Source organism: Photinus pyralis, unplaced genomic scaffold (genome assembly GCF_008802855.1).
Source record: "Photinus pyralis isolate 1611_PpyrPB1 unplaced genomic scaffold, Ppyr1.3 Ppyr1.4_LG1, whole genome shotgun sequence".
Taxonomy (NCBI): domain Eukaryota; kingdom Metazoa; phylum Arthropoda; class Insecta; order Coleoptera; family Lampyridae; genus Photinus; species Photinus pyralis.
This window is the reverse complement of record NW_022170249.1, coordinates 3,249,521-3,276,143: the sequence shown is the minus strand read 5'-3', so window position 1 is coordinate 3,276,143 and position 26,623 is coordinate 3,249,521. Positions and strand designations below refer to the sequence as shown.

The following is a 26,623-nucleotide window of genomic DNA, read 5'->3' as shown; positions in this document are numbered from 1 at the left end:
TTGTGTATGGCCCAAAATCAACGGGTCACAGCAATTGTTATTTGGCACCCAACTTGCGGCATTGCAGTTATTTTTTGTAGGTGGCCCGAAATAAAACGACCACAGTCATATTTTTTCTTTCGAAAAATTTCCCCTAAACATTGTGAAATATCACACCTGGCCGCCCAAAAAACCGTTTTCACTGCTGTGTGGAAAGATGCATTGCCGGATGCAAGATGCAAGGAAAATTTATACCTTAAATATCTAAATAAACTGTTTACACTGATAAATTAACTGCGAAAAAAGCGGATATTCGTGTCTCGTGATAGCTATGCTTTTGAAAAAAACTTTGATTTGTGTGAATAGTTTTGATCAGTTTTAATCTTCTGACGCAAGCTGTGTAAATTTAAAACGTAAAATTCAAAAATGTAATTTCAATTCAGGCAAATCGCGGCACGGATAATCCAGGAGTAAGATGATTCGTAAATGTATTTTTGTGTTTGTTGCCAGATAAAAAACCGAGCGTAAAGAATTTCAAGTAGAAAATTAAATTTCCTATTTATGTGTATTTTAACGAAACTTAATTGGGGAAGGTTCTTTAAATTTTTTGAATGAATTAGATTATTTATCGTCATATCAGAGCTTCAGTTTGTGAATTCATTCCCATTTAAGTTTACCAATGTAATAGTGCATTATAAGTATCATTACTAAAAATTCAACATAATTAGGTCAAAGTTAATCTAATAGTAAAGTCAGGTTAGATGTTACAGGTGATCACCTAGAGAAATATTATTTTTTCTACAACTGTCAAAAAAACCTGTCATTTTCTGACGGATTTCGAAACGCGAAGTACTAGATTTTTAATCGGTTAATTAATAAGTAAGGTTGCTCTTGACAACGTGCGCGAAATCGTCAACAGTGAAAAAAAGTATTTCGCGCACGGGACAAAGTTGAACTTAAACAGCAATTTAATTAACAATCGGTTCAGTTGTAGAAAAAATATTGTATATAACGCTAGCGCGAAGTTATTTCGCGCATTTGACTGATATTTTAACTCGGCTTCGCCTCGTCAAAATACCTTCAGTCTCAATGCGCGAAATTGAACTTCGCGCTCTTGTTATATAAATAACTATTGTCTAGTTACGTTTGAAGTATTTTGTTTCTGTAAAGAAAAAAGCATAGCTTGATTAGCTTTCTGCCATATAAAATATTAAATCTTTAAGATGTAAACGGTTTAATGCCATAAAATCTCCGCTGCAGAATTCTGGTGAAGGGATAAGATGTCCATTTTAGTCAACTATTAGGACATCGGAATGGGCTGCTGAAGATGAAGGAAATTGTGATCTTGACGGTGCAGGATACTTTTCTCTAATTTTTGATGAGCATTTTTATTGTGTTTTATGATCGTGTACTAAAGTACTCTTGTTGTTAAAACGATATCTATATCATTATATATCAGCGATGTAAAAGTCGCCGTCCCATCGAAAATACAATCGGAACGAATAAGTAATTTAGAATAATGCATACTTACCCGCAAATTCTATGGAAAACCCAAGCACTAAATTGTCCCCCTTCGATAAATATCTGCGACTTTAAAATTCAAGCACTGTATCATTGCATTACTCCACATTTTTAAAGACCACTTCTCAATATTCTCCATAAAGTACGGAACTAAGCCAACAAGTTCCAAAAAAATCGCAATTTAAACCTCAGTAGAGCAATGCTCTCATGCAAGATAATACCCTGCAGCTTTATTCCATACAACTTTATGACGTAAATTATCTCTTCATTAATCTTCACTTCAAATTTGACACACGCTTTTCCTTTTTCGTTCTTTTTGTAGTCATAAAAACTTTTTGTTGCTTTTATCGTCTTTCTAAATCAATTTTATGTTAGGAAACTTTAGTTGGGATTTATATCCTCCATGAATTTAAATCGTTCTCCTCTTTCATTGCGTATCGAATTCGAATTAAACACAAAGAAAACAGGAACGTCTCGGATATTACTTTCAGCGAGCTGAAGAAACGGTTTAAAATTTTCTAGTTATACACGTTTGTTGCTTCAGGTAAGGAGTGGCTTATATGAATAAAAATTTAAAAAATGTTTATGAAGTATAACGCAGAAGGAAAAGCAAATACTCAAAGTCAAAGGTAGGAGACGCAATTGGTTCATTCAAGCAAGCAACTTGACTTTTCTCACGTGGGCGGCTGTTCTGAATAAAACTTTTTAATGATGACAGTAAACTAATCTGCTTTAATTAGTTTCAGAATAGACATGAAACTATAAAAACATTAAATAAAGTTAGTGGATAGGTATTGACCGCATTGACGGGATCTCAGTTAAAGCGAGCACTATGGAAGTACTGATCTCAATTTCAATCGGAATCAACTGTGTGCTCGTTAAGGTGTTCCGTTACACACTCCCCATTTGGATCACACAGACCGTCTCGGGTGGGATCCAATGATGGTGACGTTAGCATCTGGACCATGGAGGAACAACACGGTGCAGTACAGGATGCGGTTAGTTTTCGTAAGTAACCTTTTTCTAACGGTGGTTGATTTCTGGAGTTTTAACGAGTACATGGTCTCCCACTACGTAGTGCATTAGGCATCTTGCTATCCTGGATGCAGTTCGTGAGCTTCTCGCGCTCCACGGAAGTTTTCCGCAATGGTCCTAGGATATGCTGTGATTTCGCTCACAAAAATGTCTCCTTTGCAGGTCAGGTAAGGTTAAGTAGGCCTGGGCGAAACCGGTTGCTGAGTGTTTGGTACTTTAGGTCGTGTAGTATAAAAACAGTTGCAGGTAGCCGCCCACTGCAAAACTTTTTTTCGCATGGGCTAGATAGATGTGAAAGTTGCGTTTTGATATCACGATTCTCTCGCTTCTCTGGTTCCGGTCCGGTTTTGGTTCTAAAAAAATTACGGTTTGGTCTGCGCATTTGTTTCGGTCCATAAAGGGTACCGCTCACTGGAGCGACGAGGAGGAGGGAAATTTAAACTTAATTTATTAATAAAAAACAGAAAAAATACACAAAACTTATGTAAAAAAAATGATGTATAGAGTATTGTTTTTTATTTTTATTTTCTAAAACTTAGCCCCTCCTTTTGTTATTTACATTTACAGTAGTGGCTAAATTACCGACAACGGCACCTGTACTGCCTTCAATTTCGACACCTTAAAAATATTTAATCCACCGATGTAGGTTTATACCGATAGCATAGCCGACCAACCTTCACATGCTTCTTCAGATCTCCCCGCATTGTTGGGTAATAGTAACGAGAGGCGACTCTTTGATATGTTTTGTCCACACCGTAGTATCCTGTAAGAGGCGAGTCGTGGCACAGCTTCGACTCCATTGATCAGGATATATCCTCATTTTTCCATCATTTGGCCTATCGCTTTCAAAACATATGACACCGGCGGCGATGTTGCCATCATGACAAGAGAGGCGCGACAATGAATTCGTTATTACGTCTTTCCAGTCGACCACAACGTGATCTTAATCACATTAGCCAACGAAAATGCTGATGATCGGTGGCTACTGTAACCCATGCCTCTTCTAAGCGATATTTCTGCACTGCGAATACAAGATCCGGAGGTTCCCAACCGGTTCTGCTATAATTCCTCTCGGCAGAACTGAGAAGACGCACCTGTTCGTAATTGTCATGTTATGTTAGAAGCGTTTGTAACCGGCTGGTTACTTTCCAACTCTCTTTACCGTCTCTTCTTATAATCCTTTATTTGGGGGTGGTTCTTCCTATAAACATTAAGGGTTGTTGGGCGCCGGCTAGCTCCAGTCGATAATTCTTCTGGCCTCAAGGAGAGGGGAAAGGATAAATGAATAAAAATCAATAATCTTTATTAAAACCTGTTGGGTTCTTTTTGTCTTAGAAATCGCCTTTTATCTGTAAGTAACACATATTAAAAGAAATGGGGGTGAGGCGGTACATCCTGTGAAAATAGAGTTAACTCATTCATACACAAAAAGTCACTGCATGTAAAGGAAAAATATGTATTTATTATGTGAATTAAATCAAGGTATTTACTCTCAAAACCGCCGAGTACAGAAAGAAAATTAATTCGTATTTCATAAATTCTTATCCACTTTAGTCGAAAGTCACCACAAAACTGCTGTAAATGCGTGTAGTAACGCTTTCAGGTTCGAGTCGTTTAAATGAATGCAAATAGTGCTGATAAGCACTAAATTGAACGCAACACTAGTAGGTAATTTAAATCGCCTTTACAAACATACCAATTTATAATAGTTTTGTAATAATAAAAATACAACGAAATAATGAATCGACCACGAGGCGAACTACAACGAATTAATAAATCTACAACGAGGCGAACTACAACGAACTATTGTCTACAAATACCTCGAGTTCATAAGTGCACCAGGACTTGGAGGTCACTTTGTCGCACGATCGATGTGGAAGTCGAATGAATTCGGACCGCCCACTGCAGGTTGCTGTTCGCTTTTGAGCTGGACCAATCACAGGCAGGCTGGTTTATCTCGATCTCAGTTTGGTACTCTCCAGCTGGATTGCGCACGTACCGACAACGGAATCCTTGTCTTGTTACGACGACTAGGAGAGGGGTTGCAACTTCCACCCCACCATCCACTAGCGCCCTATTGGCCGCGTCGCCAGACGCCTCTACCGGAAATCGTTTATAAGCAGCGCACCGACAGGGGAACTTCACTTGTGCCTGGGCAAGCCTACCTTACCCTACACAAGCGACTGAGGCTGGTCGCTTGGGCTCAAGTACCGTCTCCGCACGCCATCACTTCCCGGCTTGACCGTAGTCAAGTCCGGCGCCATCCCACGTGCCAGAAGCGATCTTATATATGTACATATAGCCTCTGTATTATTTGTAAATATTGTGTAATATACGTTTTCAACCTCCGTTTGCCACTTACGTTACCCCGCCCGGTAACAATTGGCGCCCATACGTGTGAGTCAACCAGCAGCATCGCGCTCTGAGGATCTACGCCCACGCTCCCGCGACAGCCGACGCGCAACACCATGAATACGAGGAGCAGGAACACCCCGACGTCCAACTCCGGCGCCGACGAAGGTATCGACACTCAAACAACGGAGATGACCCCGGCAATCAACCCCGGTCTGGACCCGGCAACCCCGTCCAGTGGCGCCCAACACTCTCAACACACCCTCGACATGCTAAAGGCGCTGACCGACGCCCTCCAGAACGCGCAGAAAACCGCATCACCGGACCTACCGACCTTCAGCGGCGACCACCTGGAGGACCCAACAGTCTTCTTCAGCACGCTCGAGCAGACAATCCAAACCACCGACCCGGCGGAAAAGTTAAAAACAGCAGCAGCACAACTAAAAGGGGAGGCTGCGAAATGGTGGAACAGTTACGAGGCATTTTCACCGACATACAACGACCTAAAGAACTACACCCGCGAAAAATACGACAGCAGCAAGATTCGCGGGAAGATGCAATCAGAATTCTTCGGCCGAGAACAAGGAGCAGAGTCGCCGCAGCAATTCCTCCAGAGGAAGGCACAGCTAGCAAAACGGCTGAAGATCCCGATCGGCGAGCACCTCGAGCTACTGAGAGACCTGCTGCACCCACGCATTAGAGTAGCCTTTTTAACCACAACACCCACTTCACTCCTCGACTTGGTGCGTCACGCCGAGGAAATCGAAAACTGCAACAAAGCGCTACCTCGAAACAACCAACCCAGACCATCGCCACCAACCCCCGCCGACAGACCTCCCAACACACCAAAGTGCCACCACTGCCCGGAATATCACTTCCACCGAGACTGCCCAGTACTGACCCGCCGCCGAGACCAGGGAAACGGGGCAGCGGTCGGGAACAATGCCCGGCCGTCCACCTAATCCAGACTGCGACCCGACCCAACCTACCAACGCTGGCAGTCAAGGTACGCGGAAAAAGCGTAAGAGCTCTCCTCGACTCCGGATCATCCCATAACTTCATCCAGAAGGAGCTCGCGTGGAAAATCCACCATAGCAACCACCAAACAGCCGGCCTAGCGAACCCCCGCCATCAGCTGGAAGTCATCGGCACATCCAGAGTCGAGTACACGCTCAACGACAAGCAAGAATCGGACGACTTCCTGGTGACACCAAACCTTGTCGTGCCCATGATCTTGGGACAGAAGTGGCTCCAAGAACATCGAGCGGTGCTGGATTACGAGAGAGCGTGCATCCACTGGGGAACCCATACAAGGCAGACAACACACTGGGACCAAGCTCCGAACCGCGGCCCAACAACGAGCGACTCCATAAACTTCGCCGGAGTCAAGCACGGGTTCCAACCACCACTCGATCGACGCCTGGCCACACTGCTGGAAACTTTCGGTAGCACACTGGCCGATCCTGCAACGCCCACAACAACAGCATCCACCACACATCGCATCCGAGTCACCAAAACAACGCCCTTCCGACTTCCGCCATATCGACATTCGCCAAACAAAAAGAAGGTCATCGCGGATGAAGTGGAAGCTATGTTAGCAGCGCAGGTGATCGAGCCCAGCACGTCCGAATATTGCTCGCCCATCGTCATAATTCAGAAAAAAGACGGCCGCCCGAGATTCTGCATCGACTACCGTCGTCTAAACGCCATCACAAAAGACGAGAGCACCAACCTGCCAGTCATACAGGAGACCCTCCGAGACCTGGGGACGGCCAAAGTTTTTTCCAGCCTGGATCTCAAATCAGGCTACTGGCAGGTGCCGCTAGAGACGGAATCCCGACATCTCACCGCGTTTTCAACCCCTGATGGAGCGAGTTATCAATTCAAAGTAATGCCGTTCGGGCTCAAGAATGCACCTGCTACGTTCCAGAAGCTAATGACCCAGGACGTTCTCGCCGGGTATTTACGGAAATTCGTCATGGTATACCTGGATGACATAATAATCTACTCAGACTCCTGGGACGAGCACCTCAAACATCTACACCTCGTGCTGGAACGACTGCAACGCCACAAACTCCGCTTGTCCCTCGAAAAGTGTCGCTTCGGGGTGCAAACGATCCAATACCTGGGCCACAACATCACGGCGAACGGGAACCGCCCGTGCCAGGAACACATCGAAGCAATCCGGACCGCAGACCGGCCCACCTCGAGGAAGAAGCTAAGAAGTTTTCTAGGATTGACCAACTGGCTACGAGAGTACGTGCCCCGGTGTGCCGAATTACAAGCACCGTTGGATAACTTACTAACAAAGAACACCCCTTTCCGATGGACAGCGGCAGCCGACGTCGCCTTTAGCCAGTTAAAAGCAGCACTTAGCAAACCACTCCAACTCAGCCGTCCGGACTTCGCCACTCCATTCGTGCTGCAAACCGACGCCAGCGAAAACGGGATTGCGGCCGTACTCTTTCAAGAACCCCACCCCGGAGAGAAAAAAATTATCAGCTACGCCAGTGCCAAACTTAACCACGCGCAGAGACGCTACCATATCAACGAACAGGAGTGCTTGGCAGTAGTGTGGGCCATTAAACGATACCGGCCATATCTGGAAGATAGACGTTTTACGTTGAAGACAGACAGCCGCGCTCTCCTGTGGCTGGATCGCACAAAAGACGAAAAGAGCAAGCTAACTCGTTGGGCATTACGGCTCCAAGAATTTACATTTGATGTGGTCCACTGTCCGGGGAAAGAAAACGAGCTTCCAGACCACCTGTCCCGCCACCCATCAGCAGAAGAAGCCGAAGAAGCCACGGCAGAAGACGTAAACCGCATGCTGCCACCTACGACCACACACGAGTCCAAACAAACCAACAGCACCCCGGTAATCGCGGCAGTGGAAGTGGCCAATTTGGCGGACCATGTGAAGGAGTGCCAAAAGACAAACGAAAACGCCATCGTTCTGGTACGCACCTGGCACAGAATACAGCAGGAAGGACCAGCGACACCAGCACAAGCAAGGTTCAACCGGGATTACACGGTGGACAACGGTTACCTCTACCGCAAAGCACCCCAAGGGAACCTACTCGTAGTCCCCTGCAGCCTTCAACCAGCGGTACTAGAAGCGTACCACAACGCAGCCACAGCTGGACACCCAGGAGCCGAAGAAACGGAACGGGCCATAATGACACATTACCACTGGGCGAAACTGGGAGACACGGTGCGGAATTATGTACGAGCATGTTGGATTTGCGCGGCAGTCAAAAGAGGCCCGGTCCAGGACGCCACCGTACGCCCACGCAAACCCACACGACCCTGGGAAGCGGTTTCCGTAGACTTGATGGGCCCCTACGACGCCACACCTACAGGCTACCGCCAGATAGTCGTGATCACGGACCTCTTCAGCATGTGGGTGGAGGCATTTCCAGTAAAGGAAGCAGTCGCTCCAACAGTGGTCAGAATCCTGGAACACGAGGTATTCGCACGCTATGGTTTCCCGAGAGCGATCATCTCAGACAACGGACCGCAATTCACATCAGTGACATGGGACGCGGCACTTCGGAAGTGGGGAGCAATGCACTGGACGACGCCCATATGGCACCCGCAGGCGAACCCCGTCGAACGCCGGAACCAAGAAATCAAAAAGGGCCTCCGCACTCATCTGGTGGGACAAAGCCCCAGCGCCTGGGCGGCCGTACTACCCATTGTCATGTTCACGTTACGTACGAGGAGAAACGCCGCTACTGGACTCACGCCGAGCCACGCGCTGCTAGGCTACGACCTACCCAGGCCAGGAGAGTGGAAAGCCAGGGATCGACCACCTCCACCGACAGGAGAAGCCCGAGAGGAGGTCGTACAGACGGTGCACAGGAACCAGGCACGATCCCGCAGCCGGTACGCGAACTACGGGCCAGCCCGCACCCAGTACCAAGTAGGCGACGGAGTGATGGAAAGATCCAGGGACCAACACTCCGGGAACTTTCACATGAAGTACACAGGTCCCTACACCATCGAAGCGCTGGCGGGCACAAACGCGTACTGGATAAGGCGAGGAAACGAACTGGTAAAGGTGCACGTACACGATCTACGCCCTGCACCCAACCAACCCACCCCGGCACCAGTACCGGAACTTCCGCCAAGAATCATTTCACCGACGCCACCACGGAACCAACGACAACCCCGTCACCGCCGTTTGCTACAGCGCCTGCACCCCGCCGTCGCAACCCCTTTACAGGGGGGGGATACTGTTACGACGACTAGGAGAGGGGTTGCAACTTCCACCCCACCATCCACTAGCGCCCTATTGGCCGCGTCGCCAGACGCCTCTACCGGAAATCGTTTATAAGCAGCGCACCGACAGGGGAACTTCACTTGTGCCTGGGCAAGCCTACCTTACCCTACACAAGCGACTGAGGCTGGTCGCTTGGGCTCAAGTACCGTCTCCGCACGCCATCACTTCCCGGCTTGACCGTAGTCAAGTCCGGCGCCATCCCACGTGCCAGAAGCGATCTTATATATGTACATATAGCCTCTGTATTATTTGTAAATATTGTGTAATATACGTTTTCAACCTCCGTTGCCACTTACGTTACCCCGCCCGGTAACAGTCTTCTGTAATTTCGTAAATTTCCAATTTTCTTCGGCGCGCTGGGAAGAAACGTTTTCGTCTCCTACGCTGGCTCGATGGAGATTATTTCACTCGGTTCTTTTGCTTGCTTTTCTTATAAAAGTCGCCTTAACGCTTTATTAAACTGCACGCTTATAATTTGCGGGCGCGACTGACATAGATGTTGCTCCGTAAAACGGCGACGGGCAACTCCCTCCTGGTGCTTGAAATCCCCGTATTTATACTTTCTCACTTAGTATCCACTGACCTCAATTCGCTTTATCGCGCAAACTCGCACATGTATAAATAGTTTGAACGCCCGTGACTTAAACTTTTGACACTTTGGCAGCGGAAGAGAATAGACAGATTTGAATCGCTCTACTAGCTCTCAACTAATTATTTACAATGACTCGGACTTTGACCTTAGCGTTAATACTCGCTATTTCTATGCAGTTTTGTACCCTAGTTTACCTATTTACATACGATGAATGCAATTCTATTTACGTCGCGATATTTACTTATATTTAATTCTCTTTCTGCGTCATAGCGGCTATCTTTGAAATGCACATTCAGCTACAATAACTTAAAATAAACAATTCTCCTTTAAATGCATTCCCATTCAGTCACATCATTCATACTTGGGAGTCATGATTACATTTAGACTGGACACTTGAATCACGTAAAAATAAAAGTTTAAAAGCTGTACAGTACAGAAATACTGTTAGGGGAGACTAGGGAGGGTTGATACACTTAATTTCAAACTATTAAAACTGCCACCAGAGTGCGTGTATTCCAATGGTAAAATGCTTTTTTGGAGCTCCATTGTGTTACCTTTCAATGCTCCATTAGTAGCTTGGGTTGCTCTTATACCTTTTGCTGAAAAAAATTGAAAACAAAAAGTACAAAATGTATCGAACCTCCCCTAGTAGAGGAGGTTTGATACCCAAAATGGGAGGTTTGATACACAGCAATAAGTATACAAAATTCAAAAGCAATCGTGCATTTATTTATTTATACTTAATCAACATTATCAAATTTGTCAAAGTTTATTGGAAATTTTAGTTTTCGCGAGGCTCTTGCGGTGCCACCAACGAATGCTGGAGGTGGCAGTTTAATGGTCTCACTTTCAGATGCTATTGACTGGTCTGGAACATCAGGATAGACAAAATGATAGTTGGGTTTCTTCCTTCTCATGAAGTTGATCAGATAACCTTCATCGTGTACTTCCAAAACCTTCCCGGCATAGTGCCTTACAATTTTTTTGTAGCAAAGCGAACTAACACATAATCCCCAACTGAGATTGGTCCTGCTATGAAGTTATCTTCGGGCTTCTCATTTTCTATACATTCTTCGATATCTGTACAATCTTCTGAGGAGGAGCTCATTATAACACTATCGGTGTCAGTTTCTTCCTCGATGTTTTTCAGTTTTATCTGCTTAGAGGGACCTGCCCGACTCTTTTTTTGGATATTGAGATTGCGTTTACAACCCTCTGAATTTCTTTCCTTGTTTTTTTTTTCGTGGTATAATTTTATTTCGTTCATATTAGGGGTATCTGTGAGAATTTTTGTTTTAGTGGGTTTTCTGCTTGATATAGTTTTCCTAGGTGGAGCAAGTGGAAAGGGTCTAATCTCTTCTGGACTCTTCACCACATTAATTATGTCGTTTAGAACATTATCTTGTTGTACTGCTATTGTAGGAGGTGGTGTTTGCTCTTTAGCGGTTTGGTTTGAAGAATTGGGACGATCTGTAACCTTTGAGGAGCAGAAATCTTCTTCGGAAAATATTTGTGAATTAAACGGAGAGATTCCGGTGGCAGAAAACCCTTTAACGATGTTAACTGGAGTAAAAGCACGTTGATATGCCACTTCAACTAATTTCGCTATATTCTTTAAAGAGATAATTTGTCCAGGATTTTGAATCATGAAATCATCACATGCTTGGTTGTAAAAAGTTTTAAAAGGACCGTACACAGATACATCGAGAGGTTGGAGGCGGTGGCTAGTATGTGGTGGAATAGTAAGAAGAACAATTCCATTCTCCTTACAGATATCGAGACCCTTCGGTGACAAATGACTATTGTGGTTATCGAGAATTAATAGGACCTTATCGGCTATGCTACATTTTGTAAATTTTATAAAATGTTGTAAGTAAACTTCAAAATTTAGCGCAGTCATCCATCCACTTGGATGCGTAGCAGCTCTTGATCCAGGTGGAGCACAAGCGGTCATGTAATCTTGTTCACGCACTCTTGGATATATAAAAAATGGTGGTATGGATCCACCAATCGCGTTGATTGTACATAAAATAGTTACAGTTTGGCCCCGTTCGCCTGATGTCACTTTAGCAACTTGTTTTTGACCTTTCTTTGATATTATTTTTCTAGGTTTATGGACGGTTTGAACACCTGTTTCGTCACAATTGTATATCGATCCAGGCCCGAACTCCTCTCTTGCAAGTATTGTTCCTAACAAGTTAAAAAACTCACCAACGGTATGCTTATTGAACGCAGTTCCTCTGGAGAGACTAGTTGGTTCCGGAGTCCGTAATGATAAGGTATTGTTACGATTCATAAAACCACGTAGCCATTCATAAGTTGCACTTTCCTTCTTAATCCAATTCTCAGGAACTTTTTTGTTGTTTTCGACTGCATACAAATAAGCAAATTTTCTAGTTTCCTTAGAAGTGAAGCAAGCATTTCTTCCTCGCACCTACTAAAAATTTGAGAAGATGAAAAGTTGGGTACAAATTCCGTGACTGCCCCTTTTTCTCTGTATTTGAGTACATATCGTCGTAAGGTCATTTTGTCAATATTATATTTGTTAGCTGTTGTTCGAAGCTTGCTACCCTCAATTACTTCTAACACCGCATTCTTCATTGAATCAGGAGAAACAGATAGCCGATTCGACTTTTTCTTCCATTTAAAAGGCATTTCTGTAGAAACAATTCCATATTACAATAAAATATTCTCATGTGGGGAGGATTGACACATGTATCAAACCTCCTCGGCTAAAATGTATCAACCCTCCCAGAATTACCTCCAATACGAAAAAAAATTAATTCAAAAACATAACCTAAGTCGTTACGCGAACACCTTGACACAATTTACTCGCTACAAGATGCAGTTTTCAGGCAACAGTCGCCCAATTTGATATGGATGTTAGATTTTGAGATATATCCTTACACTTACCTTACACGGAATAATAACACAAATGCACAAAAACGTTAATACACTCTAGCACGCCTACTAACAGGAATAACTGAAATGTAGCACGATTAACCTATTGCCAGTAATGGCGGGGTTAAATGTTGCCAACTTCAACACCTTACGATATGAAGTGTGGGAAATTTGAATGTGTATCAAGCCTCCCAGGGTATCAAACCTCCCTAGTCTCCCCTACACGTTGAACATTACTCGTTGGCTGTCAGATATGGACTGGTTTTATTCCGTGTCAACGTTATACATATACAAAGTTATATACAGGGTTGTACATTACGACATCTCCTTCCTTAATTAAACAGCTGAAAACATACTTCATCCTTCCATCTGCTTTCACAATTTTATACACATTGTTGTTGAGTTTTTCAACTATTTTCCCTAACTCCCAATCACTCTTGGGTTTGTTTTGATACCTAATCAAGGCCCCTGTTTTGAAATCTTGTCTAGGTCTAGTGCCTTTCTTATCATAGTGTTTCATATCTTTATACTGATTCTGTATTAATTTAGTATGAAGATGAGTTCTGTTTATTAGATGAGAGTCTAGTTTTTTTATTTACAACAGGTAAGTTGTCCCTTAGGCATCTACACATTAAAATCTCTGAAGGAGTATAAGTATTGTACACTGGTGTATTTCTATATGCTAACATTGCTAAGTCAATATCGTTTTTATTTTCAATGCACTTCTTTAACATTCTTTTGATGGATTGTATTGTACGTTCAACTAATTTTTTATTTTTATTTTTTATTTTTTTAATTTTGATTGCTGATAATTTGGAGAAGATTTTATGTTTGAAATTCCATAATTTTGAAAAATGCTGGAATTCTCGACTAGTAAATTGTGGCCCTCTATCCGAAAAAAGAATATTTGGAATACCTTGCCTTGCAAACACTTGTTTAATTTGATTTATTACATTTACTGAGGTTAAATTATTATTCAAATTGATTACTTCAGGAAACTTTGAATAATAATCGACTAAAATTAGAAATTTTTGTCCATATATTTCATAAATGTCCATTCTCACTTTATACCACGGTTTTCGTATTATTTCGTGATTAGTCATTGGTTCTTTACGATTTGAGTTAGAATACTTATTGCATACACAAGATCTAACAAATATGTCTACGTCTTTTGTTATTCCAGGCCAGTATACACTATTATTTGCTCTTAATATTGCATTAGATATACCGGGATGACTTGTATGAATATCACTTAATATAATAATATAATATTTTGTCTCCAAGATTTAGGAATTATTAATCTTTGGTTCATATAAACTAAGTGATTCATTACTGTGATTTCTGATTTTAAATGTACAATATGTAAGGTTTGATTTGATTTGGAATTGAGCTACTTTTATTTGGCCATCCATGATTAGTTTCTGAAATTAATTCTACCATACGGTTATCAGCTATATTAATTTTCTTTTTACAACACAAATCTGTTCTTCAAGGTTTAGTTTGTCGTTAAATTCTTCAGTGGTATTGGCTCGAGGTAGAGTATCAGCAATTACTAATTTTTTGCCAGGTTTGTGTGTAACTTCTAGATCATATCTTTGTAGAGATAATAACATCCTCTGTAGTCTAACTGGGCATAAGTTTAAAGGTTTTTTAAAAATAGGAATTAATGGTTTGTGGTCCGATTCAACGATACATTTTTGACCGAAAGTATATTGATGATATTTGGACACTCCGAAACAAATAGCAAGTAGTACTTTCTCTATTTGAGAATAACTTTATTGAGTTGAAGTCATAGCTTTTGATGCATACGCACAAGGCATATCCTCTTGCAGTAGAACTGCTCCTAACCCATTTTTTTATGCGTCTACAGAAATTTTTATAGGTTTAGATGGGTCATAGTATTTAAAAGTATCTTTGTTGGTAATTATTTGCTTTAATTTATCAAAGGCGTTTTGTTGTGCCTGATTCCATACAAATTCAGTGTCATTTTTTATTAGATCTCGTAACGGTTTTGTGATTTGTGATAGGTTATGGATAAATCGACCGACATAGGTAACAAGACCTAAAAATCTTTCTTATCTACGGGTTGTCTAATATCAACTATAGCTTTAATTTTGTCATGATCAACTTGGGTTTTTTCTGAGAATTTGTAGCCTAAATACTTTACTTCATTCATTCCGAACTTACATTTTTCTAAATTTAATTTAATATTCTCCTTATGTGCGATAATGAACACATTTTTCAGTCTTTGGTTATGTTCTTCTCTGGTGCTACCAAATACTAATATATCATCTACATAGATTTGAACACCTATATCAAATATGTTTTGAAATCTTTCTTGAAAGACTTCACTGCCAATTTTAAATCCAAATGGCATTCTCAAAAATTTGAATCGACCATATGGAGTTCCAAAAGCACATAAATTACTGCTGGGTTCATATTCACAACTCCGCTGTATGTCCCAATTTCTTTCCCTGCATAAAACAGTGTTGGAGTCTCGCATTGGTTATAGATCTCTGGAGAAGAGTATGTCTAACCGGCTTTATGGTTCAGTGGTAGAGCGTTGGGCTATACATCCGGAGGTCGGGTGTTCGAACCTTGGTTGAGGTGAATTTTTCATCTGTGGCAGAGATGGGAATTACCCCTTAGACCAGTTTCGAGCATTCTGCCGGCTACTCCGAATTAGGTTTTCCTGCAGTTTTCCTAATTCGTAAGGTAAATACCGGAGTATACAACAACTTAAGACCTTCTGTAGAGGCACGTCTAAAAAGCATTATACGGATCACTCTGTAATTGGCCTGTTGAGGGCCCAAAACAAGAGAGTGATAATAAATACATAAATAAATAAATGTAGGAGTTATAGGGCGAAGTAACTTATCAAGTCACCTATTTTGTAACTGGACATGGACAAAATTTCAAAAGGATATAGGCAAATATATCGACGAGATGTGAATAAGCAGTTATGCTCACGATCGAACAAAGAAAATCGGTTGTATGCCGCACCATTACCTGAATTAATACGGTCTTCATATTTCAGTCGTTGACCAATTTGGAGCTGCAATGCGACAAATTTTGATTTAGATTACCCTCCAGAAAATATTACCACTTTTCACGAACAGTCATCATTAGCATTCACCGTTCAATCACTCGTAATAATTACTCCACTTAATACTGACAGAGGGATGTATTTCTTATCTGTTTAGGTGAAATAAAAATACAGCCATTAACCTTCCAACTGGTACTATGCCCGCATACTCGTTTACCTATTAAAGGTATTCTGCAAATGATTAACCGTCCAATAAATAAAGCCGACAACAATAATACTATAGCATAATGATACACCTTGTGCTATTAATATTGGTGCATTTCTAATAGCACAGGCATAAATGATAACCTCTGGCACTTTAAGTCTTTAATCATATGCGTATCAAACCTTCCCCACTAAATATTGTGGGAGTATAGCTAATTAATATATATGGCAATAAATCAGATGTAATTGATACAAGTGTACCGTAATCACAGGAAAAAATGGCAATGGCACTGCGGTATTCACAATTGAACGCAAGTGTTCATTAATGTAATCAAAGCGAGTGATACGTGTAATAATAATCAATTTAATGTAATTATTGAGATTAGCACGTAGATTGATGCCTATTCTGGGTGTAACGTATTTCATACTATCGCCTACTAATGTATCTGTTGAGAATCAAGGTATTAAATGTCGGTGACAACATAGAATGGCCCTGAGGCGAAGGTGACTACGGTTAAAAGAAATAGTATTCGGAAAATGGTCGAAATTATTCGGATTAAAAATAAATTGCACAGTATCTAGTAGTCTAGTAGACATCACGACCAATGCACCTAACACTTTAAAGGACCTGTTTTTCAAATGAGTATTCACATTTTACGGTACAAACACCGATTGATAGTAGAACCACTGCAAATTCAAAAGGTTTAAGTAGGTAGGTATCTATACTATCACTGAGAAAAATTGGTACAAACAGATCTGCTAATTGATGAATGAAAATTATTCTTGAAATATTTTTTTTAAGCGAAAACCGTGCATCGGATTGAAAAAAACAAAGGGATCAAATTTGCTTAAAAATGATTGGGGATTTCAAGAATAACGTTTATTTTCAGAGAAATCAGTGGCGTACCATGAATGTCTGCCAAAATGGGCATGTGAAATTCCGTACGAACGCCACTGGTGGAAATTAAAAAAATGTGGTACGTTAAAAAATACCTCTGGATACATAGTACATACATGCCAAAGTTCATTAAAATATCTAAAGTGGTATTACAGATATTAATAATAAATGATTTATTTTTGAAAACTTTACCACCCTCTATCTCAAAAGTTAAGTTTAGGACATGTGTTCACATGAAGTTTTCATTTTAAAACGGATCCAATAATCGCCCCCTTAAATATGGACATTCAATTATGAAACACCCTGTATATTCCCCGTAATGCGCCATACTGCAAGCGTTGCCGGTTTTTAGTTCGGCGTTATTTATATAGTGTCTTCCCAAAAAGGTAAATTGGAGAGTTATTCCGTATCTGGGGTTTTCTTCTAGCAAAAGTTTAATATTGGTTAGCTGGGTTTTAGTGAAAGGCCCTAAATATAAAAAAAAAATCAGTAGTTACTTGCAATGTTTCAGAGCATAATGACTACAAATTTGGAATTATAGAAACCATTTTTATTTATAATAATGATAAAATAATATTTCAGTATAGTCCTTTGGAAACATTAGACTTCGATTCACAAGCCTTTGAGGTTGTATTACAAGTCTGCTAACAACACGCTTCGTACTACATGAACCACTAGTGTCTCCTATATTAAATAATATTATTATAAGCCCTAACGGGAAAAAATATGTTACCATTCGAAGTCCGTTGTAAATCTTAATTTATTTTGTTTTGTAAATGTACCTATACCAGTTTATAATTATTTTTATATCCAAGTATAGTGTTTGTTTATTTATATAAGGTTGCTTGTGCGTCGTGTTTAATAAATTGTACAACAAAAATTTAGTGTATTTTTAAAGTCCCGGTCATATATACTTTATAGGTGGTAAGTACCAAACGCACTACTGAAGTAAATGCAACAAAATATTTGCGTGTATGTCACCGAAACGGATAGTACTGGTAGCAGAACGGTTGCTATCAGCTCTATGAACGTTTTGTACTGTGAGATAAACATACAGTAAGTATAGCACAATATGTTTGTATACACAACCGAAACATACAGTATCGGTAACGAAACGTAAGGTACCATATGAGAATATTGTACTGTGCTCTAAACATTCTACAGCAAAACGAGTTTGTAGGTAGGTATACTGGTATACGCTACTGAAGTTTTGCACCTGATGCAAATATGAACGTCAACGCAGCAGTACATACATCCTGTAGCACCAGCATGAGTATGGGCGGCAACAAAGTAAGCGGTTGATACAATGGAAATGTTTTGTTTACATAGCAAAGTCAAATATGTATGCAAATAGCAAAGGATGTGGCATACATTACTGAACAATTTGCTTAGGACAGCATTTCTTATTTTGTAGTCCATCCATTGTTTTGGTAGTAACAATAACATATTTTTTTGTTCTAATTACCAACCGATTTATAACAACAGCAAAAACCGGTTAACCAAAAACGTTTTGTTGCTCTAGGTAACAGTTCTGCCGTCCCTGGTGGAGCAAAACTTTACCGTTGTGTCTATCCAATTTCGGTAATAATAACAAAATATTTCTTTCAGTGATGCAATCAACTGGTCGTAGTTACATTGTCAAATATTAAAAATATGAAATACTCACTAATTTCAACAAGAAGTCAAGTTTTGCCGAATCGGAAGTTTACGCAGAACCAATCCGCTGATGATCTCGTGGAATTTTTCAAGTATGAACTTGCTCAGTATCCACTTTCACAGAAGACAAAAAAGTCTGCTATTTATGACGTGTTTCGTCATGCCAATTTGCAGAAATTATTAAGCGGCAGAGCAAAGTGATGCAAGCTTTATAGAGGAGTGATGGTGTCCATCGGTCCGTGAAGATGATGACTGCCAAACGCTACGGCCGATTCGGTTCAAACTTTGGAAAGTTGACCTATATGCGACATGTAACAAGCCTAGTGGGACAAATCAATGACCCCATAAGGTCACACCGAGGGCTACTGTCCCTCAAGATAAATTTTTATCAAATGATAAGGATAATATGAGATTGTTAACGAAATTTTTCCAAAATAGAGGATTCGTTGTAAAACGAGCGGTGGATCATGCAATGCATTATTGTTAAAACCACAATGGACGAACATCCGTGTAGTCGGCGAGGATGTTGCTCTCCTTGTTCTCTTGATCGCTTAAACACCAGAAAATATATGGATAAAGCCAGGCAAAGGCAAAATTAAAACGAAAATTTTTGCGTTTGCGGAACGAATAAAAAATACAATCTTATATTACTTGCCCATATGCCTTCACTGGTTGTGAAACCACGTCTTGTATGTTTCAGAAGCAAAAATTACCATTTTTCAAACTCCTGCAAAACAAAATTCAATTGGCTAATAGAGTGAGCACATTCAATGACTAAAATTCAACCCTATCAGAAGTAAGAGGCCTATCCATCGTGTTATATGGGTAACGTTCAACAAATGCTGGCCGCAAATGCGCACTCATAGAAGAACGCTTGAGGAAAGACGTGAACTGTGCATGTACCTACCGGAGCCGTGTAATTAACAACTTTAGGGACGGGGCTACATGATCGGGGGTCGGAGACATCTGGGAGCCATCCCCGAGTGTAGTATACTAACGTAGTGATGTTCAATTTTTTCCTATTTTCTTCTATAGTTTGGGTCCGATTGTTTTCAAATTGATGTCATCGATCTTGTAAACGCGCCCAACTCCTGCGTCACGGAATTTTGTTTTTTTTCGTAGAAATAAACGACATTTTGCAATACGCGCGTCTTCGAGGGGTAGTAGACTTCGACCGCCCAACAGTTGCCATCCCTTGTGAATTTTGTCACGCGGTTTAAGGTTTCCTAAAGCCCAAATCGCGGTCTCTCTCTCTCTCATGTCGCCAATAGAAGCTCGAGCTTTGAGAAGTGCCCCAAAAATTGAGTACTATTTTGTGGAAAATTTTTAGCGAAAACCGCCAAAATGCTGATGAACGGGACGTCGGAAGTGGGTACCGATAAAGGGAATGTGGTTGTCGCCGACAATATCTTACTGATGGTGGAGTCAAAACTACCAACGCGATTTGCGGGACGTCGGAAGTGGATACCGACAAAGGAAATGTGGTAGCTCCCGAGAAGATCTTACTGATGGCGGAGTCAAAACTTGCTAATAGAATATTTGACTTTGATATTTATTTATTAGATAGATTTTTCGACACTTCATGTATTCTAACCGTCCTAATATTTTCAATTTTCTTCCATAGATCATAGCCTTTTTTCAATTAATGTCTTTTTACCTCTGCGTCAGCGGTCGATAAAGACAAATCACACACACGTACACCGTTTTTAACAACGTGAATCTATGGCAACACTGACTGCCAAGTAGGTACGAACTAAACGGAGAATGAGATGCCGGAAAAGCTTTTACGCCCACGATTTGAGTGAGGGTGAAGTTGCTTAGAGTTAATGGGGGAGGGGGTCACGTCGAAGACCCCTCTTACAGGCAGTATTGAATTCATCATGTTGTAGGCATGAACAGTTTCCGGAGTTTTATAGGAATATTAGATAGTATTTCGATAAGTAGTTGAATGAGTTGCTGAAATCTACGCCACTGAACATCTAAAAAATTTGATGTATACCTATCCGATAGGAAATTTTCTTCCCTCGACATTTTTGCTTAGTTGTAGAGTAGAAAAATTTCAAAATAGGTATAGATTTTTGACTCACTTAGGAGACGGTTTGGGGGTGACCGGCTCAACGCATCGACATTGGGGTTTCAGAGGATATTTAATACCTTAAAACAAAGTACATTGCCAAATTTCAGCTTGTCTCTAATTTATTGCACGTCATCCTGTTAGTCCCTGTGCTAATTATAAAACGTCATTTTCTTAACAGACACTTAAGATAGTAGGTACCCACTTATTACACTTTAAGATATTATCTTAAGAAGCTAAATATATTTATGCAGGAGATATCAAAAGTGCAGATTCCAAGTGCCTCAATGTTGCAGGACCTAATCATTGAATCCAAAATCCAAGCAATACAAAATCGGTCAAAATTTTAAGGACGTAGGTACTGATTAAGTTACGTTACGCCGAACAACTTGCTTGCTTCAAATGTGTGTTTACATAGAATGAAAGTTTTAAACTTTGAGCGATTTTCATATGAAAACAGGTTAATTTGCCGTATGACACTCAAGTTGTTTGGAGAACTCTTACAAATACAAATCTTGGCCTTGGGTAATTCATGTTTCCCAAACGCTTCATCCAGGAGATCATGAACGACGGACAGCTTTTTGTGCGTTTGTAAATAATCAGATTCAAGTAAACCCAACATATGGTCTGATGAGTGCAAATTTACCAATACAGCTATGTTTACATTACTAGTCAATTGAAAATCTTCAATTTCAAGAACGACGACCACAAATACGTTTTAGCGTTAACGTGCGGGTCGGTTTATTGGGCGATACAATAATTGGTCCTTACATGTATGAAGAGACTCTAAATGCTGATCGCTACTCCATTTCCTGAGGACATTTCTATCAGATTTTATTGACAATAACATTCCTCTTCATCGATTGAACTCAATATAGTTCCAGCAAAACGGCGCACCGCTTCATAACGCTAGGAGGGTTGGGGAATGAACTATATTATTGCTAATAAGGGAGACGTACGCCGTCACCTGACTCTCCCTTGGACTATTTTTTGTGGAGAACAATGAAAAATGAAATTTACAAAACATTGCCAGCCGACCTTGATGAACTTCGTCATAGAATTGTCATCATTCTCAGGCACAAGATTAGAAGAATGGATGTATCAGGAGCCATAGCAAATCTTAGGAAGAGAGTGGCACTGTGCTCAGAATTAGGAGGTGGGCAATTACACAACACATGTTGTGATGTTACATTGGTGAAATTTATTCTTATGTATTTTGTTTTAATTTAAATTATAATTTTCTTGCAGAACGAAGGTTCAATTCTGCTCAGATAAAAATCGAATTTTCTCAACACAACTAGTTCCCTGTCAACACTGCAACCAGACAGATGGATCAACTTTTGCTCACAACAAAATAACGTTTTGTTATTCCCAAGCACTCTTCCCAGAAAATTAAAAATTGTATTTTTAGGAAAAATGTGATACTGAACCACCATGTGTGACATATCGTTGTAAAGAGAAAAAAAGACATAAGCTCAAAATGTCAAAATTCAAAATGGTGCCCATAAGAAAAACTAAAATTGTCACGTGTTTCTCCGTCATCTTGAAGGTTATTAAAAACGGGATGCCATATTGCGGTTAAAGTGATCATTTCATCTACCCTTACGGTTAAAGAACGACTCATTAAAACCTATTAAAATGTCAAGTTAACATCTGCTTTAAAATAAAATAATTAAAGGGTAGTGTTTTTTAAGTGGTCATAGCGATATTTTCGTTGTATGTTTACTTTTGTCGTTCTTAAATGTCAACTGGGAGACCTTCGTAAGGAATAGTGTTTTAAACACTCCAATGCGTGCGAAAAAAGGCCTTTAAAACACACGTGCTTTAAAGTTGCTAGGTAATGATACTTCAAGTATGACTTTTGAAACTGTCATCTTGGTCAGATAAAAAATCCTCTTAGTGTGGTGTCACACTATGCGTTTTTACCGCTCCTGCTAAAACAGATGCGGTTTGACAGCCTTGATGCGGTTGCATCCAGGTGCGGCGAAACCGCATATATGTGACTGGTACCATTTATTAACGTGTGATATTATCATCCCGTCAAACCGCATCCGTTTTAGCGGGAGCGGTAAAAACGCATAGTGTGACAACTGACTTAGGTCGCTTTCTGTAATTGCAGAACATTTCATTGGCTTGTACCTATCCTTTGGTTGAAGCTTTCACAAACGCCCGTAATTTAGGGTAGGTATGCTTCCAAATCTGTTCCACTTTTTAATCGCAGCATTGTTTGAAGTTTTGAATGAATGCACCAAAAGATAGAAGATTTAAATACCTTTGAAATTTATGCCAGCATTATCGATGCATTTAAGACTTTATTCGTAAGTAACTTCCTATTCATCCATGGAAACAACTTTTCATATTAGGCTTTACTGGATTTGGATTTTACATCTACCAACGTTTTAGATTTTACAACAAGCGATTTAATGGACGGTGTATTATCTTTTTCAACGGAAATCGTTTTATTCACAAAGACGATGATTTTTCTAAGCAAACGTCAAGTGACATTTTCATGGCAATCGTGAAATTACGCACACCTAGCCCACTTAATTAGACATGTATTCGAGTACCTATAACGTCAATATGATTTCATTGCATTTCCTATTTTTAAATTATACTGCGGGTATAATAAAAAATACTATAAGATGCACGTGTATAATTGGTCTTTAAAGCACTTGCAACGTTAAAGTTACTCCGCTTCGCGTTGCGCCATTAAACTCGTTGCGCGTACTTTAAAGACTTGATTATACACTTGTACCTATCTTAATATACTAATTTTATTATACCTGAATCACAATCTCCGTTTAAACACTCAAATGCGTGCGAAAAAAGGCCTTTAAAACACACGTGCTTTAAAGTTGCTAAGTAACTATACTTCAAGTATGACTTTTGAAACTGTCATCTGGATGAAATAAAAAATCTTCTTAGGTCGCTTTCTGTAAATGCAGAACATTTCTTTGGCTTTTGTACCTATGCTTTGGTTGAAGCTTTCACAAACGGGCGTAATTTAGGGTATGCTTCCAAATGTGTTCCACTTTTTAATCGCAGCATTGCTTTGAAGTTTTGAATGAATGCACCAAAATATAGAAGATTTAAATACCTTTGACATTTCCTTCATATATGCCAGCATTATCGATTAATTTAAGACTGTATTCGTAAGTAACTTCCTATTCATCCGTGGAAACAACTTTTCATATTCTTTATAATAGGCTTTACTGGAGTTGGATTTTACACCTACCAACGTTTGTTTAGATTTTACAACAACCGATTTAATGGACGGTGTATTATCTTTTTCAAATCGTTTAATTTACCAAGACGATGATTTTTATAAGCAAACGTCAAGTGACATTTCCATGGCAATCGTGAAATTACGAACACCCAGCCCACTTAATTAGGCATGTATTCGAGTATAACGTCAATATGACTTCATTGTATTTCCTATTTTTAAATTATACTGCAGGTATAATAAAAAATACTATAAGATACACGTGTTTAATTGGTCTTTAAAGCACTTGCAACGTTAAAGGCACTCCGCTTTGCGTCGTGCCCTTAAACTCGTTGCGCGTGCTTTAAAGACTTGATTATACACTTGTATCTTAATATACTAATTTTTTAATTTTTCAGTTTAAGGTTGCGTCGGTTTCTAAGACCATTGGCGACCAATTTTAAGGATAAATCTTTTCAAACAATTCAATAATTCTTAAATAAGCTGTTACATCTAGTTGTTTGTTGTTTTTTGTACTGTTAAATCTTTTATAGCACAGCAAGAAGCATCTGACGGCGTTCTCTATATGTCAGTAGGGACAACTAATTTCCGCTAGTGGCATGTAAACTTTTATCTTTTTTTTTATATGTAGCCCTTACTTAATTACAAGGACAGCCGAACCTTTCCAATTAAGTGACAAAAGGTTTCAAACACTCCATCACATCGAATCGTGACAAGTGGGTTGTTTGTGCCGTCAAATATGATTACTCATTTAGAAATCAGATCGTTTCAAGTGTAGTGGGTCCGTTTATCATGATAACTACAAGTACTGGGCACTATAAATATTTCGGGCAGTTTAGTTTGCTTCAGAACAATTTCAACCATGTTCCGATTAGTACTTCTCCTAACCGCAGTCACCTTAGCAGCGGGTAAGTTATACCATTTTGAAATGAAATTGTATGTTCACAAATGTTTTAACATCAGGTGCAAAACTACAAAGCGCCACACCTCCGAGACTTGATGGAAAAATCGTTGGTGGTAAACCAGTCAAGATTGAGGACTATCCGTACCAAGTATCTTTGCAGTATTATGGCAGTCATATTTGTGGAGGCTCCATCATTGGACCCAACAAAGTGCTTACTGCGGCCCACTGCACCAGCGGGTATGGGTCTTTTCAGTCTGTATTCGAAATTAACAAATATTTTACAGTTCATCTGCTAGCTCATTATCAATTCGTCACTCCAGCACCTACAAGGGTTCTGAAGGTGTCGTGATCAAGGTGGCCAGTATTGCACAGAACCCAGCCTACAATCCATCTACAATTAGTGATGACGTCACCGTATTAACTCTTGCTGAACCCATTAAGGATTCGGATATCGGCAAACCGATCGCAATGGTAGAAGCCAACGCAACAGAAGGCGATCGTGAAGCGGTGTGCACAGGATGGGGAAGCCTGTCATCTGGAGGATCCTCACCTCGCCAACTACAAGCTGTTGACGTTAAAGAAGTGGACAGGAAAGAGTGCAATACAAGCTACGGTGGTGGCATTACCGACACCATGATCTGCTTTGGCAGTCCAGGAAAAGACTCTTGCCAGGGAGATTCCGGTGGACCACTCGTAGTTGGTGAGAAGCAGGTTGGAATTGTCTCATGGGGCTACGGATGCGCTCATCCAGAATATCCTGGAGTGTACGCCCATGTTGCTTCTCTCAGAACATTCATCGATAAAAACTTGTAACATGTACGAACACAACCGCTTAAATACTAATAAATACGAAATTTTCCAATATTTTATTAATTCTGTAAACCTACCCGAACCTACCCCACATCACTATTGCTTACACAATATTTATTTTCCTTGCGTTATTGAGAAGCTTTCAATTGAATCTTAAACAATATCGTGTGCTTCTTCTTTGTATTTATTCAGAGCACACTCCTCTCGAGGAGGGGCACAGCAGTCTTGACGGAGAAATAATCGTACAGGAATGGTTTATTCTGCTAATATACATTTGTGCTCTAATCTTCAAAAAATTATAGAAACTGTTTTGATATACATGGTGTTCCTTAAAGACATGCTAATATTTAATGGGGTGATCGTTCATTTACATCGGTTTTTATTTTGTTAAGCGAAAACCATGCGTCGGACCTGAACAATCAGCTTTGCTCAAAAAAGAACGAGGCTTTAAAATCTGTTTTTATTTTAAAAGAAAGTAGTAGCGTAGTATTTTTTCTCCAAAAATATTCAATGCAAAAGCCGTACGGACGCCACTGGTAGAGAAAATAAAAACTTTTGCACATCAAAAATACATAGAAGACATGTGCCAAATTTCATAAGGGTGTCAACATTATCTCTGTTATTATTAAGAAACTGATTTTTAGCGCATTTTTGCAAATTTATTTGTAAAAAGTAGCTTTTAATCTTGGCTAGCTGGCTGGCTGGATGGCAGCAAATGTGGGCGCGTAAAAGAACTCTTGTAGAAAGGCAACGGGTGTACGTGTATCTACAAGGCCGTGTAATTTGTCAACCTTCGGGACAGGGCTACATGATGTGGGGTTGGCGACATCTGTGCGTCATCCTCGAGCGTAGTTACCAACGTGAAGGTTTTTCAGTTTTTTCCTAACTTCTACTACAGTTTTGGTCCGATTCTTTTCAAATTGGTGTCGTCGGAAAGATGTAAACGCGCACAACTCCTGCGCGGCGGAATTTTTAGCGCATTTTTGGTAACAAAAAGGAGCTTATCATTTCACTTTGTCCGGCTGGCTGGCTGGCTGGGCGGATTGAAAAACTTTTGATCTAGACATCGTAGAGAGGTCCGGTTTTTTGCATTATCTCCGTCTTGTCGAGTTATTGGCGCAATGGACATTCATTAAGCCCGTA

General features: G+C 40.5%; 1 protein-coding gene across 1 annotated transcript; it reads left to right on the top strand.

The window, feature by feature from the left end:
• The first annotated feature begins 24,616 nt into the window (after positions 1–24,616).
• LOC116158616 (trypsin beta-like) lies at positions 24,617–25,532 on the top strand. The gene is made up of 3 exons (XM_031471427.1): positions 24,617–24,674; positions 24,730–24,907; positions 24,955–25,532. The coding sequence occupies exons 1-3, from the start codon at positions 24,629–24,631 to the stop codon at positions 25,481–25,483; spliced, it is 753 nt and encodes a 250-aa protein (XP_031327287.1). The 5' UTR covers positions 24,617–24,628; the 3' UTR covers positions 25,484–25,532.
• The last annotated feature ends 1,091 nt before the right edge of the window (positions 25,533–26,623 follow it).